This window comes from Pongo pygmaeus, chromosome 5 (genome assembly GCF_028885625.2).
Source record: "Pongo pygmaeus isolate AG05252 chromosome 5, NHGRI_mPonPyg2-v2.0_pri, whole genome shotgun sequence".
In the NCBI taxonomy this organism is placed as follows: Eukaryota; Metazoa; Chordata; class Mammalia; order Primates; family Hominidae; genus Pongo; species Pongo pygmaeus.
In genome coordinates this window covers 161,289,970-161,306,859 of record NC_072378.2, presented here as the reverse complement: position 1 = coordinate 161,306,859, position 16,890 = coordinate 161,289,970, and the positions used below count along the sequence as shown (strand labels likewise).

Sequence of the window (16,890 nt, the reverse complement as noted above, 5' to 3'; positions counted from 1 at the left end):
TCAACTTCACAACTCTCCTCATTGCAAACCGGGCTCTCTCAGTGTCCTAGTCAAAATTTTCATTGTATCATGCTGTCGGGTGTGTGACTCTTTCCAAGCCAGTAAGCTTTACCTGGGCTTTCTTCAAGTAGAAAGCATTCAGTGCAATCTTCAGCATTCCAGATTCCCAGAAGTGTGGCTCTGGAGCCTGCCACCCTGGAGAAAGCTAGCAGGGCTGCAATAATTCCGTATCGTCCTGGGTCTGTGGAGCAGTGCATGAGCTCCCAATGCTCTAAGGCTCTGCAGCCCTAGGCTTTGAAGGGAGTGATTTCTCAGTGTTCTTAAACGTCTTTCTGATGGCACTTGTACCTGTGAGGGTTCTGGAGAGAAAGAGTAGTAGACTTCTACTTTATTGCAATTCAGGATGCGGGGCACGAGAGGATTCCCTCTTTCCTCCAAAGGAATAAGCTTTTGGCCTGCACACATCCCTGAGCAGCAAAGTGTCTTTGCCTTCAGTCAGATGTATAGGACCGTTTTCTGCCCCATGGCCCGGAAGCCAAAGGCCTTGGCTTTCATGATCAACGGTCTAGGGAAACATGCAAAATGTCCATGTCTGTCCCCACCTCTGCCCCCGACAGCCAATTACCATCTGCAGCCCGCATTACCAAATGCCATGCCCTTTGCTCGCTCCTGCCCCATCTTTCTCATGAACATTCAGTAGAGGTTCCCAGAAAGGTGCTTGCTCGTGAGCACACTTTCCAATGAGAGGGATTCTGATCTGTTCTGTTTCTCTAAGGTGTCAGGTGAAATATTTCCAAGAACTTCCTACGGTTCTAGAATGGTAGGAATCTGTTGCTTTGGTGTTTGTTTGTTGGTTGGTTTTTTCATATCCATCTGCCTATGGATAAGGAAAAGAGAACGGTTGTAATTCTCATAGACTCCTTTCTGGTTGTGTCATAAATGACTTCACATCTTTCCCTGTTCTAAGAGACACTCAGCTTGATTTCTTCTGTTTTCATTTCAGCACCGACTGAGCAAAGGCCTGGAGTGCAGGAGTGCTACCACGGTAATGGACAGAGTTATCGAGGCACATACTTCAAGACTGTCACAGGAAGAACCTGCCAAGCTTGGTCATCTATGACACCACACTCACATAGTCGGACCCCAGAAAACTACCCAAATGGGTATGTCTTTGTTCTTTACCGTAAGAGAAGAAAGGGCCAACTGAAGATTCTGTTGGAAGAGACATGCTTCAAGATGAGTTCTCCGAACTCAACTTGTGTCAGATGCAGTTGGTGTAGCAAAATGTCTCAGGATGATTGCCTTAGAGCTAAGGGTCTGAGAGAAGAGAAATGTGAAGCTGCCTCTCCTTCCTCGTAGTTTTCTGGAGCAGAAGGGAAATCTGGAGGCGAGGACATCACATTAAGAAAACAGTCAGAATGACAAATGACCAAACACTTAGATTAGCCTTCCACAACACCTACCAAGGGTCAATGAAGACTTTCCAATTGGAATTGTGTTATTCTGACTACCAGTTCCTGAAGGGAAGGTTGTGTATGCCTTTTCTGTCTGGGCATATGAGGAAAGAATGTGTGCATATTTATGGAGAGGTGAATCTATCTCTTTCTAGATCTACATATATTCCAATGGGTAGAAGAACACTCGGTCCTAAGTACCAGTGGCCTGAAGGGATATGGGTTCCCAGGGAGAGAAAAGCAAAGGCAAAGAGGCAGATGAGAGTCAGCAAAGAGAGGGATGCTGAAAAGTAAAAGGGATGTGTAGATGGACAGAACCCCAGTCTGACTGCACTCTGGCCAATTTTTTTGGCCATAAGTGACTAGCAAAGACCTGGAAAAACCATTTCTACATGTTGGACCACAGCTGGTAGAGGACCTAGAGCATTGAGAGAGGGGCAGTGTTGAGCTCAACTCCATAGATGCCTTGGCTTTCTTCCTGGTTACCCTTCCTGCACTGCAGAGCAAGGTGGTGGAAACCAAGCAAACTGTAGCCATCTGTCTGAACGGTGGAGAGGGATTGGAGTTTGTGATGACTCTGGTAGTTGAAATTTTCTAGGTCTGCTACAAATAAGGACTGGTTTGTGGAGGAAAGGAGCTCTACAAATATGCATAGAAGTCTCCTCCAGTCCTTGGCTAAACATGACACTGCATGTGCACAGAAAATGGTTCCACAAGAACGTATGGCAAAGAACATTTCCTTAGAAAGAGCATCTGCAAGAGAAGAGCAAGCTCAATAAAGAAGACAGAGATCACATAGCACTCTGGGATATTGGAGTTCTTACCAGCTAGACGAGAGAGTCCTCACAGAACACACTGCCAATTCAGTGGAGACCCCAGAACAGCCATAGTTTAAAAGTAGAATTAGCCTATTACTAGAATAAAGGCAGCTGCAGACTAACCCTTGCACAGCTGAAAAGCAAGTGTCCAAGCATGAAATCGGGTTCCAAGTCAATGAAGTGCCTGTGAGAGGAAATCTCAACTCTCTTTAGAAGTAAACAACGAAGTCCACTGGCTGAGCTATGCGGTATCCCCAGAGTGAGTCCTAAATTTAAAATGTGACTACATGTAGAAAAAGCATGTCGTGCGATCCATGACCAGGAAATAAATCAGGCAATACAAACGGGCGCGGGAATGACAGAAATGATTAGAATGGCATGAAAATTTGACATATCACTATGATAACTATTTCAAGTATTTACAAAAAGGTGAATATGGAACAAAACAAATAAAATATCAAAAGAAAGTAACAGTATAGAATAGCCAAATAAAATTAAAGACCTAATATAAAAAGCTATGTCTTCAATGAAAAAATTACTGGATGGCCGCCTGATCAATGTAGACGTTTCCGAAGAAGAAAGTAACCAAAAATCAATTCTACAGAACCAACTACACGCATACACACACACACAACACACCCATACACACACACTCAAATACTCACAAGTTCACACACACACACACACACACACACAACCCTCAAGAAATAGTGGAATAAAAAATCAACTGAAGCTCACAGACATGTTGCAAAATAGGAAAAGATTTCCTGCATGTGGGAAGCAAGTCACAGAAAAGAGAAAGGGAGATAGGGACAGAAACAAATACCGGAATCAAGGCTGGCCGAGAACTTTTCAATTATGAAGAATGTTAACAAAATCTCAAAAACAGGAAACTCAATGTATCAAATAGGGATTTCGAAAAAAAGAAAAAATCCAGTATGATGCAGTTTTGTATTTCACAGTTTGACGTTAAGAAGACGAAGGTATAATAAGAAGAAACTTCTTATGAGAAACCGGGGAAAAACAAGCTGTTTCTTGCTAAGAGAACAGTGATACAAATTGCTAATGCATTCTCGTCAAAAACACTGGAAGCCAGGTACCGGGAATGTTATTAATGTGGTAAACAGGAACAAGAAGAGATCAACCAAGAATGCTAAATAGCAGTAAAATGCCTTGAAGATCATCCATGTTGCATAAATGTATACCGTGCACTGTCCCCAAAAAGAAAGCGGAAACTGTAAGAATTTGGAATCAGCAGGCTGATGTAACAAGAGAGGTGACCTGAAGGAATGAGGTAGAAGGAGAATAGCACAAGAAGGGAACTTTGTGCAGCCCACGTAATGAAGAACCCAGCAGTTGGCAAATGTACATGTAAATGCAAAATATTTTCTTGACCAAATTTCTATATATTTTTAAATGAGAGTTGACTACTTGAAGCAAAATGATAGCAATATGTTTAATTTTTGCACCTGTAGAAGTAAGAATTTGAACACTTAGCATAAATCATGTAGGGAATAATTGGAAGTGTGCCATTGAAACTTTCTTACCTCATGCACGATGGTATGTAATATTAATGAAAGGTGACTGTGTGGTTTAAAAGGGATATTGCAAATCGCAGAGTAATCGCAAAGTGTTGAACGCTGAGGTGTATTGCATAGTAAGAATATTCCATGTATTCAAAAGAGAGAAGCCAAGGAAGAAAGAAATTTGTCACGAGCTCGGGTTCTTAGTACATCCCGTTGCTCATTGAACCAGCTTCCTGGAATGGAGGGTCTGAGGTTGAGACTAGGACACAAGTGTAGAGTCTCTAGAGAGAGAGTGTTGCATCCCCATGGCCCATGATACACTTCCCATTTTCTCAGGCAGCCACAGGTCATGAATGTGAGGCCACTGAGAGGTTGGAGGAACGTTCTTGGGAGGCATAAGGAAGAGCGAAAGCTTCAAGATCCCCACAGCCCAAACTCCTCAACTGCTTTGCCTCCTAATTCATTGTTCTCTGAATCCTCCATAGCTGTCTGACATCTTCAGATCTCATAGTGTACCCCGCCGTCTTCCTTTATGCCTTGGGTCCCACTGTTCTTTCAACTCATCCCCCTTTCCCTCAGTTCCAGAGTGGCTGCAGCCAGCAGAGGATAGACTGAGAGCAGGAGAGAAGGTCCTGCTCAGGAACACATTCCAGAGATACTGCATCCTGCCTGGGAGCAAGTTTTCTAGGGCAGCTTTGAGAAGTCTTGCAGAAACTTGACCCATGTGATATGGGAATGACAGACAGTAATACTATTTGCACAATGCTTTTCCATGGGAAAGGTAGAGCCTTTTCGCTAGGTTTTGAGTACAGGAGTGTGAAGGTTGACCTGGAAAGCTTATCCTCCTGGATGCCAAGTATTCTCTGAAGAACTACATGTTAGTTGCAACTCGCACATTAGCATATGAAGTCCTACGGAGAGAGATACGGAGAGGTAGACAGATAGAGATACATTTGTATGTGAATAAACAATTCCACAATACAGACATCAAAATCTATACCAGTTATTCCAGAGAGATGGATTGGGCAGAAGGCAGAGGGAGAATACTCTGATCATTTTTTGGCCACATGTATGTACTATCTCAGTGTGTCTAAGAAGCATTTGCGGCTTTAGAGGTTTTTTTTTTTTAATAGAATAATCTATTAATTATGAGAACTGTGCAGAGAGGATTGGTGATTGAGAGCCATTTGTGCTTGTGGCAATCATATGGTACTTTTAATGGGAATATTAGAAAGGCACCGGTAATGACCTTGTTGCAGCACCAAGGAGAGGGTGTGGGGAGCCCCTGCATATTGTCCCACCTCTTGTGACGTGTATCGTTTTGGAATTTCCAGTGGCTTGATCAGGAACTACTGCAGGAATCCAGATCCTGTGGCAGCCCCTTATTGTTATACGACGGATCCCAATGTCAGGTGGGAGTACTGCAACCTGACACGATGCTCAGACGCAGAAGGGACTGCCGTCGCGCCTCCGACTGCTACCCCGCTTCCAAGCCTAGAGGCTCCTTCCGAACAAGGTAAGGAGCCTGTGGCCAGACATCTACACGCTTGGACGCTGGGATGAAAAGCCATGGAAATTCCCACTGATGCAGCAGGCTTCGATGGTACACGGATGCTCGAGCATTGATTGAGTTCTGCCATGTAGCAGGAAGCCTCCGTGCACTCTCTGGGGGAGCCAGCGGAGTGATTTCTGGCGCAACGTGGTTGGGCTGTGTCTTTAGGATGGGCACAAACCCTCCAGGGTGATCAACTTCACAACTCTCCTCATTGCAAACCGGGCTCTCTCAGTGTCCTAGTCAAAATTTTCATTGTATCATGCTGTCGGGTGTGTGACTCTTTCCAAGCCAGTAAGCTTTACCTGGGCTTTCTTCAAGTAGAAAGCATTCAGTGCAATCTTCAGCATTCCAGATTCCCAGAAGTGTGGCTCTGGAGCCTGCCACCCTGGAGAAAGCCACCAGGGCTGCAATAATTCCGTATCGTCCTGGGTCTGTGGAGCAGTGCATGAGCTCCCAATGCTCTAAGGCTCTGCAGCCCTAGGCTTTGAAGGGAGTGATTTCTCAGTGTTCTTAAACGTCTTTCTGATGGCACTTGTACCTGTGAGGGTTCTGGAGAGAAAGAGTAGTAGACTTCTACTTTATTGCAATTCAGGATGCGGGGCACGAGAGGATTCCCTCTTTCCTCCAAAGGAATAAGCTTTTGGCCTGCACACATCCCTGAGCAGCAAAGTGTCTTTGCCTTCAGTCAGATGTATAGGACCGTTTTCTGCCCCATGGCCCGGAAGCCAAAGGCCTTGGCTTTCATGATCAACGGTCTAGGGAAACATGCAAAATGTCCATGTCTGTCCCCACCTCTGCCCCCGACAGCCAATTACCATCTGCAGCCCGCATTACCAAATGCCATGCCCTTTGCTCGCTCCTGCCCCATCTTTCTCATGAACATTCAGTAGAGGTTCCCAGAAAGGTGCTTGCTCGTGAGCACACTTTCCAATGAGGGGGATTCTGATCTGTTCTGTTTCTCTAAGGTGTCAGGTGAAATATTTCCAAGAACTTCCTACGGTTCTAGAATGGTAGGAATCTGTTGCTTTGGTGTTTGTTTGTTGGTTGGTTTTTTCATATCCATCTGCCTATGGATAAGGAAAAGAGAACGGTTGTAATTCTCATAGACTCCTTTCTGGTTGTGTCATAAATGACTTCACATCTTTCCCTGTTCTAAGAGACACTCATCATGATTTCTTCTGTTTTCATTTCAGCACCGACTGAGCAAAGGCCTGGAGTGCAGGAGTGCTACCACGGTAATGGACAGAGTTATCGAGGCACATACTTCAAGACTGTCACAGGAAGAACCTGCCAAGCTTGGTCATCTATGACACCACACTCACATAGTCGGACCCCAGAAAACTACCCAAATGGGTATGTCTTTGTTCTTTACCGTAAGAGAAGAAAGGGCCAACTGAAGATTCTGTTGGAAGAGACATGCTTCAAGATGAGTTCTCCGAACTCAACTTGTGTCAGATGCAGTTGGTGTAGCAAAATGTCTCAGGATGATTGCCTTAGAGCTAAGGGTCTGAGAGAAGAGAAATGTGAAGCTGCCTCTCCTTCCTCGTAGTTTTCTGGAGCAGAAGGGAAATCTGGAGGCGAGGACATCACATTAAGAAAACAGTCAGAATGACAAATGACCAAACACTTAGATTAGCCTTCCACAACACCTACCAAGGGTCAATGAAGACTTTCCAATTGGAATTGTGTTATTCTGACTACCAGTTCCTGAAGGGAAGGTTGTGTATGCCTTTTCTGTCTGGGCATATGAGGAAAGAATGTGTGCATATTTATGGAGAGGTGAATCTATCTCTTTCTAGATCTACATATATTCCAATGGGTAGAAGAACACTCGGTCCTAAGTACCAGTGGCCTGAAGGGATATGGGTTCCCAGGGAGAGAAAAGCAAAGGCAAAAAGGCAGATGAGAGTCAGCAAAGAGAGGGATGCTGAAAAGTAAAAGGGTTGTGTAGATGGACAGAACCCCAGTCTGACTGCACTCTGGCCAATTTTTTTGGCCATAAGTGACTAGCAAAGACCTGGAAAAACCATTTCTACATGTTGGACAACAGCTGGTAGAGGACCTAGAGCATTGAGAGAGGGGCAGTGTTGAGCTCAACTCCATAGATGCCTTGGCTTTCTTCCTGGTTACCCTTCCTGCACTGCAGAGCAAGGTGGTGGAAACCAAGCAATCTGTAGCCATCTGTCTGAACGGTGGAGAGGGATTGGAGATTGTGATGAGTCTGGTAGTTGAAATTTTCTAGGTCTGCTACAAATAAGGACTGGTTTGTGGAGGAAAGGAGCTCTACAAATATGCATAGAAGTCTCCTCCAGTCCTTGGCTAAACATGACATTGCATGTGCACAGAAAATGGTTCCACAAGAACGTATGGCAAAGAACATTTCCTTAGAAAGAGCATCTGCAAGAGAAGAGCAAGCTCAATAAAGAAGACAGAGATCACATAGCACTCTGGGATATTGGAGTTCTTACCAGCTAGACGAGAGAGTCCTCACAGAACACACTGCCAATTCAGTGGAGACCCCAGAACAGCCATAGTTTAAAAGTAGAATTAGCCTATTACTAGAATAAAGGCAGCTGCAGACTAACCCTTGCACAGCTGAAAAGCAAGTGTCCAAGCATGAAATCGGGTTCCAAGTCAATGAAGTGCCTGTGAGAGGAAATCTCAACTCTCTTTAGAAGTAAACAACGAAGTCCACTGGCTGAGCTATGCGGTATCCCCAGAGTGAGTCCTAAATTTAAAATGTGACTACATGTAGAAAAAGCATGTCGTGCGATCCATGACCAGGAAATAAATCAGGCAATACAAACGGGCGCGGGAATGACAGAAATGATTAGAATGGCATGAAAATTTGACATATCACTATGATAACTATTTCAAGTATTTACAAAAAGGTGAATATGGAACAAAACAAATAAAATATCAAAAGAAAGTAACAGTATAGAATAGCCAAATAAAATTAAAGACCTAATATAAAAAGCTATGTCTTCAATGAAAAAATTACTGGATGGCCGCCTGATCAATGTAGACGTTTCCGAAGAAGAAAGTAACCAAAAATCAATTCTACAGAACCAACTACACGCATACACACACACACAACACACCCATACCCACACACTCAAATACAAGTTCACATACACACACACACACACACACACAACCCTCAAGAAATAGTGGAATAAAAAATCAACTGAAGCTCACAGACATGTTGCAAAATAGGAAAAGATTTCCTGCATGTGGGAAGCAAGTCACAGAAAAGAGAAAGGGAGATAGGGACAGAAACAAATACCGGAATCAAGGCTGGCCGAGAACTTTTCAATTATGAAGAATGTTAACAAAATCTCAAAAACAGGAAACTCAATGTATCAAATAGGGATTTCGAAAAAAAGAAAAAATCCAGTATGATGCAGTTTTGTATTTCACAGTTTGACGTTAAGGAGACGAAGGTATAATAAGAAGAAACTTCTTATGAGAAACCGGGGAAAAACAAGCTGTTTCTTGCTAAGAGAACAGTGATACAAATTGCTAATGCATTCTCGTCAAAAACACTGGAAGCCAGGTACCGGGAATGTTATTAATGTGGTAAACAGGAACAAGAAGAGATCAACCAAGAATGCTAAATAGCAGTAAAATGCCTTGAAGATCATCCATGTTGCATAAATGTATACCGTGCACTGTCCCCAAAAAGAAAGCGGAAACTGTAAGAATTTGGAATCAGCAGGCTGATGTAACAAGAGAGGTGACCTGAAGGAATGAGGTAGAAGAAGAATAGCACAAGAAGGGAACTTTGTGCAGCCCACGTAATGAAGAACCCAGCAGTTGGCAAATGTACATGTAAATGCAAAATATTTTCTTGACCAAATTTCTATATATTTTTAAATGAGAGTTGACTACTTGAAGCAAAATGATAGCAATATGTTTAATTTTTGCACCTGTAGAAGTAAGAATTTGAACACTTAGCATAAATCATGTAGGGAATAATTGGAAGTGTGCCATTGAAACTTTCTTACCTCATGCACGATGGTATGTAATATTAATGAAAGGTTACTGTGTGGTTTAAAAGGGATATTGCAAATCGCAGAGTAATCGCAAAGTGTTGAACGCTGAGGTGTATTGCATAGTAAGAATATTCCATGTATTCAAAAGAGAGAAGCCAAGGAAGAAAGAAATTTGTCACGAGCTCGGGTTCTTAGTACATCCCGTTGCTCATTGAACCAGCTTCCTGGAATGGAGGGTCTGGGGTTGAGACTAGGACACAAGTGTAGAGTCTCTAGAGAGAGAGTGTTGCATCCCCATGGCCCATGATACACTTCCCATTTTCTCAGGCAGCCACAGGTCATGAATGTGAGGCCACTGAGAGGTTGGAGGAACGTTCTTGGGAGGCATAAGGAAGAGCGAAAGCTTCAAGATCCCCACAGCCCAAACTCCTCAACTGCTTTGCCTCCTAATTCATTGTTCTCTGAATCCTCCATAGCTGTCTGACATCTTCAGATCTCATAGTGTACCCCGCCGTCTTCCTTTATGCCTTGGGTCCCACTGTTCTTTCAACTCATCCCCCTTTCCCTCAGTTCCAGAGTGGCTGCAGCCAGCAGAGGATAGACTGAGAGCAGGAGAGAAGGTCCTGCTCAGGAACACATTCCAGAGATACTGCATCCTGCCTGGGAGCAAGTTTTCTAGGGCAGCTTTGAGAAGTCTTGCAGAAACTTGACCCATGTGATATGGGAATGACAGACAGTAATACTATTTGCACAATGCTTTTCCATGGGAAAGGTAGAGCCTTTTCGCTAGGTTTTGAGTACAGGAGTGTGAAGGTTGACCTGGAAAGCTTATCCTCCTGGATGCCAAGTATTCTCTGAAGAACTACATGTTAGTTGCAACTCGCACATTAGCATATGAAGTCCTACGGAGAGAGATACGGAGAGGTAGACAGATAGAGATACATTTGTATGTGAATAAACAATTCCACAATACAGACATCAAAATCTATACCAGTTATTCCAGAGAGATGGATTGGGCAGAAGGCAGAGGGAGAATACTCTGATCATTTTTTGGCCACATGTATGTACTATCTCAGTGTGTCTAAGAAGCATTTGCGGCTTTAGAGGTTTTTTTTTTTTAATAGAATAATCTATTAATTATGAGAACTGTGCAGAGAGGATTGGTGATTGAGAGCCATTTGTGCTTGTGGCAATCATATGGTACTTTTAATGGGAATATTAGAAAGGCACCGGTAATGACCTTGTTGCAGCACCAAGGAGAGGGTGTGGGGAGCCCCTGCATATTGTCCCACCTCTTGTGACGTGTATCGTTTTGGAATTTCCAGTGGCTTGATCAGGAACTACTGCAGGAATCCAGATCCTGTGGCAGCCCCTTATTGTTATACGACGGATCCCAATGTCAGGTGGGAGTACTGCAACCTGACACGATGCTCAGACGCAGAAGGGACTGCCGTCGCGCCTCCGACTGCTACCCCGCTTCCAAGCCTAGAGGCTCCTTCCGAACAAGGTAAGGAGCCTGTGGCCAGACATCTACACGCTTGGACGCTGGGATGAAAAGCCATGGAAATTCCCACTGATGCAGCAGGCTTCGATGGTACACGGATGCTCGAGCATTGATTGAGTTCTGCCATGTAGCAGGAAGCCTCCGTGCACTCTCTGGGGGAGCCAGCGGAGTGATTTCTGGCGCAACGTGGTTGGGCTGTGTCTTTAGGATGGGCACAAACCCTCCAGGGTGATCAACTTCACAACTCTCCTCATTGCAAACCGGGCTCTCTCAGTGTCCTAGTCAAAATTTTCATTGTATCATGCTGTCGGGTGTGTGACTCTTTCCAAGCCAGTAAGCTTTACCTGGGCTTTCTTCAAGTAGAAAGCATTCAGTGCAATCTTCAGCATTCCAGATTCCCAGAAGTGTGGCTCTGGAGCCTGCCACCCTGGAGAAAGCCACCAGGGCTGCAATAATTCCGTATCGTCCTGGGTCTGTGGAGCAGTGCATGAGCTCCCAATGCTCTAAGGCTCTGCAGCCCTAGGCTTTGAAGGGAGTGATTTCTCAGTGTTCTTAAACGTCTTTCTGATGGCACTTGTACCTGTGAGGGTTCTGGAGAGAAAGAGTAGTAGACTTCTACTTTATTGCAATTCAGGATGCGGGGCACGAGAGGATTCCCTCTTTCCTCCAAAGGAATAAGCTTTTGGCCTGCACACATCCCTGAGCAGCAAAGTGTCTTTGCCTTCAGTCAGATGTATAGGACCGTTTTCTGCCCCATGGCCCGGAAGCCAAAGGCCTTGGCTTTCATGATCAACGGTCTAGGGAAACATGCAAAATGTCCATGTCTGTCCCCACCTCTGCCCCCGACAGCCAATTACCATCTGCAGCCCGCATTACCAAATGCCATGCCCTTTGCTCGCTCCTGCCCCATCTTTCTCATGAACATTCAGTAGAGGTTCCCAGAAAGGTGCTTGCTCGTGAGCACACTTTCCAATGAGGGGGATTCTGATCTGTTCTGTTTCTCTAAGGTGTCAGGTGAAATATTTCCAAGAACTTCCTACGGTTCTAGAATGGTAGGAATCTGTTGCTTTGGTGTTTGTTTGTTGGTTGGTTTTTTCATATCCATCTGCCTATGGATAAGGAAAAGAGAACGGTTGTAATTCTCATAGACTCCTTTCTGGTTGTGTCATAAATGACTTCACATCTTTCCCTGTTCTAAGAGACACTCAGCTTGATTTCTTCTGTTTTCATTTCAGCACCGACTGAGCAAAGGCCTGGAGTGCAGGAGTGCTACCACGGTAATGGACAGAGTTATCGAGGCACATACTTCAAGACTGTCACAGGAAGAACCTGCCAAGCTTGGTCATCTATGACACCACACTCACATAGTCGGACCCCAGAAAACTACCCAAATGGGTATGTCTTTGTTCTTTACCGTAAGAGAAGAAAGGGCCAACTGAAGATTCTTTTGGAAGAGACATGCTTCAAGATGAGTTCTCCGAACTCAACTTGTGTCAGATGCAGTTGGTGTAGCAAAATGTCTCAGGATGATTGCCTTAGAGCTAAGGGTCTGAGAGAAGAGAAATGTGAAGCTGCCTCTCCTTCCTCGTAGTTTTCTGGAGCAGAAGGGAAATCTGGAGGCGAGGACATCACATTAAGAAAACAGTCAGAATGACAAATGACCAAACACTTAGATTAGCCTTCCACAACACCTACCAAGGGTCAATGAAGACTTTCCAATTGGAATTGTGTTATTCTGACTACCAGTTCCTGAAGGGAAGGTTGTGTATGCCTTTTCTGTCTGGGCATATGAGGAAAGAATGTGTGCATATTTATGGAGGGGTGAATCTATCTCTTTCTAGATCTACATATATTCCAATGGGTAGAAGAACACTCGGTCCTAAGTACCAGTGGCCTGAAGGGATATGGGTTCCCAGGGAGAGAAAAGCAAAGGCAAAAAGGCAGATGAGAGTCAGCAAAGAGAGGGATGCTGAAAAGTAAAAGGGTTGTGTAGATGGACAGAACCCCAGTCTGACTGCACTCTGGCCAATTTTTTTGGCCATAAGTGACTAGCAAAGACCTGGAAAAACCATTTCTACATGTTGGACAACAGCTGGTAGAGGACCTAGAGCATTGAGAGAGGGGCAGTGTTGAGCTCAACTCCATAGATGCCTTGGCTTTCTTCCTGGTTACCCTTCCTGCACTGCAGAGCAAGGTGGTGGAAACCAAGCAATCTGTAGCCATCTGTCTGAACGGTGGAGAGGGATTGGAGATTGTGATGAGTCTGGTAGTTGAAATTTTCTAGGTCTGCTACAAATAAGGACTGGTTTGTGGAGGAAAGGAGCTCTACAAATATGCATAGAAGTCTCCTCCAGTCCTTGGCTAAACATGACATTGCATGTGCACAGAAAATGGTTCCACAAGAACGTATGGCAAAGAACATTTCCTTAGAAAGAGCATCTGCAAGAGAAGAGCAAGCTCAATAAAGAAGACAGAGATCACATAGCACTCTGGGATATTGGAGTTCTTACCAGCTAGACGAGAGAGTCCTCACAGAACACACTGCCAATTCAGTGGAGACCCCAGAACAGCCATAGTTTAAAAGTAGAATTAGCCTATTACTAGAATAAAGGCAGCTGCAGACTAACCCTTGCACAGCTGAAAAGCAAGTGTCCAAGCATGAAATCGGGTTCCAAGTCAATGAAGTGCCTGTGAGAGGAAATCTCAACTCTCTTTAGAAGTAAACAACGAAGTCCACTGGCTGAGCTATGCGGTATCCCCAGAGTGAGTCCTAAATTTAAAATGTGACTACATGTAGAAAAAGCATGTCGTGCGATCCATGACCAGGAAATAAATCAGGCAATACAAACGGGCGCGGGAATGACAGAAATGATTAGAATGGCATGAAAATTTGACATATCACTATGATAACTATTTCAAGTATTTACAAAAAGGTGAATATGGAACAAAACAAATAAAATATCAAAAGAAAGTAACAGTATAGAATAGCCAAATAAAATTAAAGACCTAATATAAAAAGCTATGTCTTCAATGAAAAAATTACTGGATGGCCGCCTGATCAATGTAGACGTTTCCGAAGAAGAAAGTAACCAAAAATCAATTCTACAGAACCAACTACACGCATACACACACACACAACACACCCATACACACACACTCAAATTCTCACAAGTTCACACACACACACACACACACACACACACAACCCTCAAGAAATAGTGGAATAAAAAATCAACTGAAGCTCACAGACATGTTGCAAAATAGGAAAAGATTTCCTGCATGTGGGAAGCAAGTCACAGAAAAGAGAAAGGGAGATAGGGACAGAAACAAATACCGGAATCAAGGCTGGCCGAGAACTTTTCAATTATGAAGAATGTTAACAAAATCTCAAAAACAGGAAACTCAATGTATCAAATAGGGATTTCGAAAAAAAGAAAAAATCCAGTATGATGCAGTTTTGTATTTCACAGTTTGACGTTAAGAAGACGAAGGTATAATAAGAAGAAACTTCTTATGAGAAACCGGGGAAAAACAAGCTGTTTCTTGCTAAGAGAACAGTGATACAAATTGCTAATGCATTCTCGTCAAAAACACTGGAAGCCAGGTACCGGGAATGTTATTAATGTGGTAAACAGGAACAAGAAGAGATCAACCAAGAATGCTAAATAGCAGTAAAATGCCTTGAAGATCATCCATGTTGCATAAATGTATACCGTGCACTGTCCCCAAAAAGAAAGCGGAAACTGTAAGAATTTGGAATCAGCAGGCTGATGTAACAAGAGAGGTGACCTGAAGGAATGAGGTAGAAGGAGAATAGCACAAGAAGGGAACTTTGTGCAGCCCACGTAATGAAGAACCCAGCAGTTGGCAAATGTACATGTAAATGCAAAATATTTTCTTGACCAAATTTCTATATATTTTTAAATGAGAGTTGACTACTTGAAGCAAAATGATAGCAATATGTTTAATTTTTGCACCTGTAGAAGTAAGAATTTGAACACTTAGCATAAATCATGTAGGGAATAATTGGAAGTGTGCCATTGAAACTTTCTTACCTCATGCACGATGGTATGTAATATTAATGAAAGGTTACTGTGTGGTTTAAAAGGGATATTGCAAATCGCAGAGTAATCGCAAAGTGTTGAACGCTGAGGTGTATTGCATAGTAAGAATATTCCATGTATTCAAAAGAGAGAAGCCAAGGAAGAAAGAAATTTGTCACGAGCTCGGGTTCTTAGTACATCCCGTTGCTCATTGAACCAGCTTCCTGGAATGGAGGGTCTGGGGTTGAGACTAGGACACAAGTGTAGAGTCTCTAGAGAGAGAGTGTTGCATCCCCATGGCCCATGATACACTTCCCATTTTCTCAGGCAGCCACAGGTCATGAATGTGAGGCCACTGAGAGGTTGGAGGAACGTTCTTGGGAGGCATAAGGAAGAGCGAAAGCTTCAAGATCCCCACAGCCCAAACTCCTCAACTGCTTTGCCTCCTAATTCATTGTTCTCTGAATCCTCCATAGCTGTCTGACATCTTCAGATCTCATAGTGTACCCCGCCGTCTTCCTTTATGCCTTGGGTCCCACTGTTCTTTCAACTCATCCCCCTTTCCCTCAGTTCCAGAGTGGCTGCAGCCAGCAGAGGATAGACTGAGAGCAGGAGAGAAGGTCCTGCTCAGGAACACATTCCAGAGATACTGCATCCTGCCTGGGAGCAAGTTTTCTAGGGCAGCTTTGAGAAGTCTTGCAGAAACTTGACCCATGTGATATGGGAATGACAGACAGTAATACTATTTGCACAATGCTTTTCCATGGGAAAGGTAGAGCCTTTTCGCTAGGTTTTGAGTACAGGAGTGTGAAGGTTGACCTGGAAAGCTTATCCTCCTGGATGCCAAGTATTCTCTGAAGAACTACATGTTAGTTGCAACTCGCACATTAGCATATGAAGTCCTACGGAGAGAGATACGGAGAGGTAGACAGATAGAGATACATTTGTATGTGAATAAACAATTCCACAATACAGACATCAAAATCTATACCAGTTATTCCAGAGAGATGGATTGGGCAGAAGGCAGAGGGAGAATACTCTGATCATTTTTTGGCCACATGTATGTACTATCTCAGTGTGTCTAAGAAGCATTTGCGGCTTTAGAGGTTTTTTTTTTTTAATAGAATAATCTATTAATTATGAGAACTGTGCAGAGAGGATTGGTGATTGAGAGCCATTTGTGCTTGTGGCAATCATATGGTACTTTTAATGGGAATATTAGAAAGGCACCGGTAATGACCTTGTTGCAGCACCAAGGAGAGGGTGTGGGGAGCCCCTGCATATTGTCCCACCTCTTGTGACGTGTATCGTTTTGGAATTTCCAGTGGCTTGATCAGGAACTACTGCAGGAATCCAGATCCTGTGGCAGCCCCTTATTGTTATACGACGGATCCCAATGTCAGGTGGGAGTACTGCAACCTGACACGATGCTCAGACGCAGAAGGGACTGCCGTCGCGCCTCCGACTGCTACCCCGCTTCCAAGCCTAGAGGCTCCTTCCGAACAAGGTAAGGAGCCTGTGGCCAGACATCTACACGCTTGGACGCTGGGATGAAAAGCCATGGAAATTCCCACTGATGCAGCAGGCTTCGATGGTACACGGATGCTCGAGCATTGATTGAGTTCTGCCATGTAGCAGGAAGCCTCCGTGCACTCTCTGGGGGAGCCAGCGGAGTGATTTCTGGCGCAACGTGGTTGGGCTGTGTCTTTAGGATGGGCACAAACCCTCCAGGGTGATCAACTTCACAACTCTCCTCATTGCAAACCGGGCTCTCTCAGTGTCCTAGTCAAAATTTTCATTGTATCATGCTGTCGGGTGTGTGACTCTTTCCAAGCCAGTAAGCTTTACCTGGGCTTTCTTCAAGTAGAAAGCATTCAGTGCAATCTTCAGCATTCCAGATTCCCAGAAGTGTGGCTCTGGAGCCTGCCACCCTGGAGAAAGCCACCAGGGCTGCAATAATTCCGTATCGTCCTGGGTCTGTGGAGCAGTGCATGA

The 16,890-nt window shown here is 44.1% G+C and overlaps 1 protein-coding gene across 1 annotated transcript in view; it reads left to right on the top strand.

Annotated features, from left to right (window-relative positions):
* The window catches only part of LPA (lipoprotein(a)), a 243,401-nt gene that overhangs the window by 18,091 nt on the left and 208,420 nt on the right, over positions 1 to 16,890 (top strand). Inside the window, exons 4-9 of the mRNA XM_063666806.1 lie at positions 1,004 to 1,163; positions 5,133 to 5,314; positions 6,547 to 6,706; positions 10,674 to 10,855; positions 12,088 to 12,247; positions 16,221 to 16,402. Coding sequence (XP_063522876.1) covers positions 1,004 to 1,163; positions 5,133 to 5,314; positions 6,547 to 6,706; positions 10,674 to 10,855; positions 12,088 to 12,247; positions 16,221 to 16,402 — 1,026 coding nt within the window. The remainder of the gene's footprint in view (positions 1 to 1,003; positions 1,164 to 5,132; positions 5,315 to 6,546; positions 6,707 to 10,673; positions 10,856 to 12,087; positions 12,248 to 16,220; positions 16,403 to 16,890) is intronic.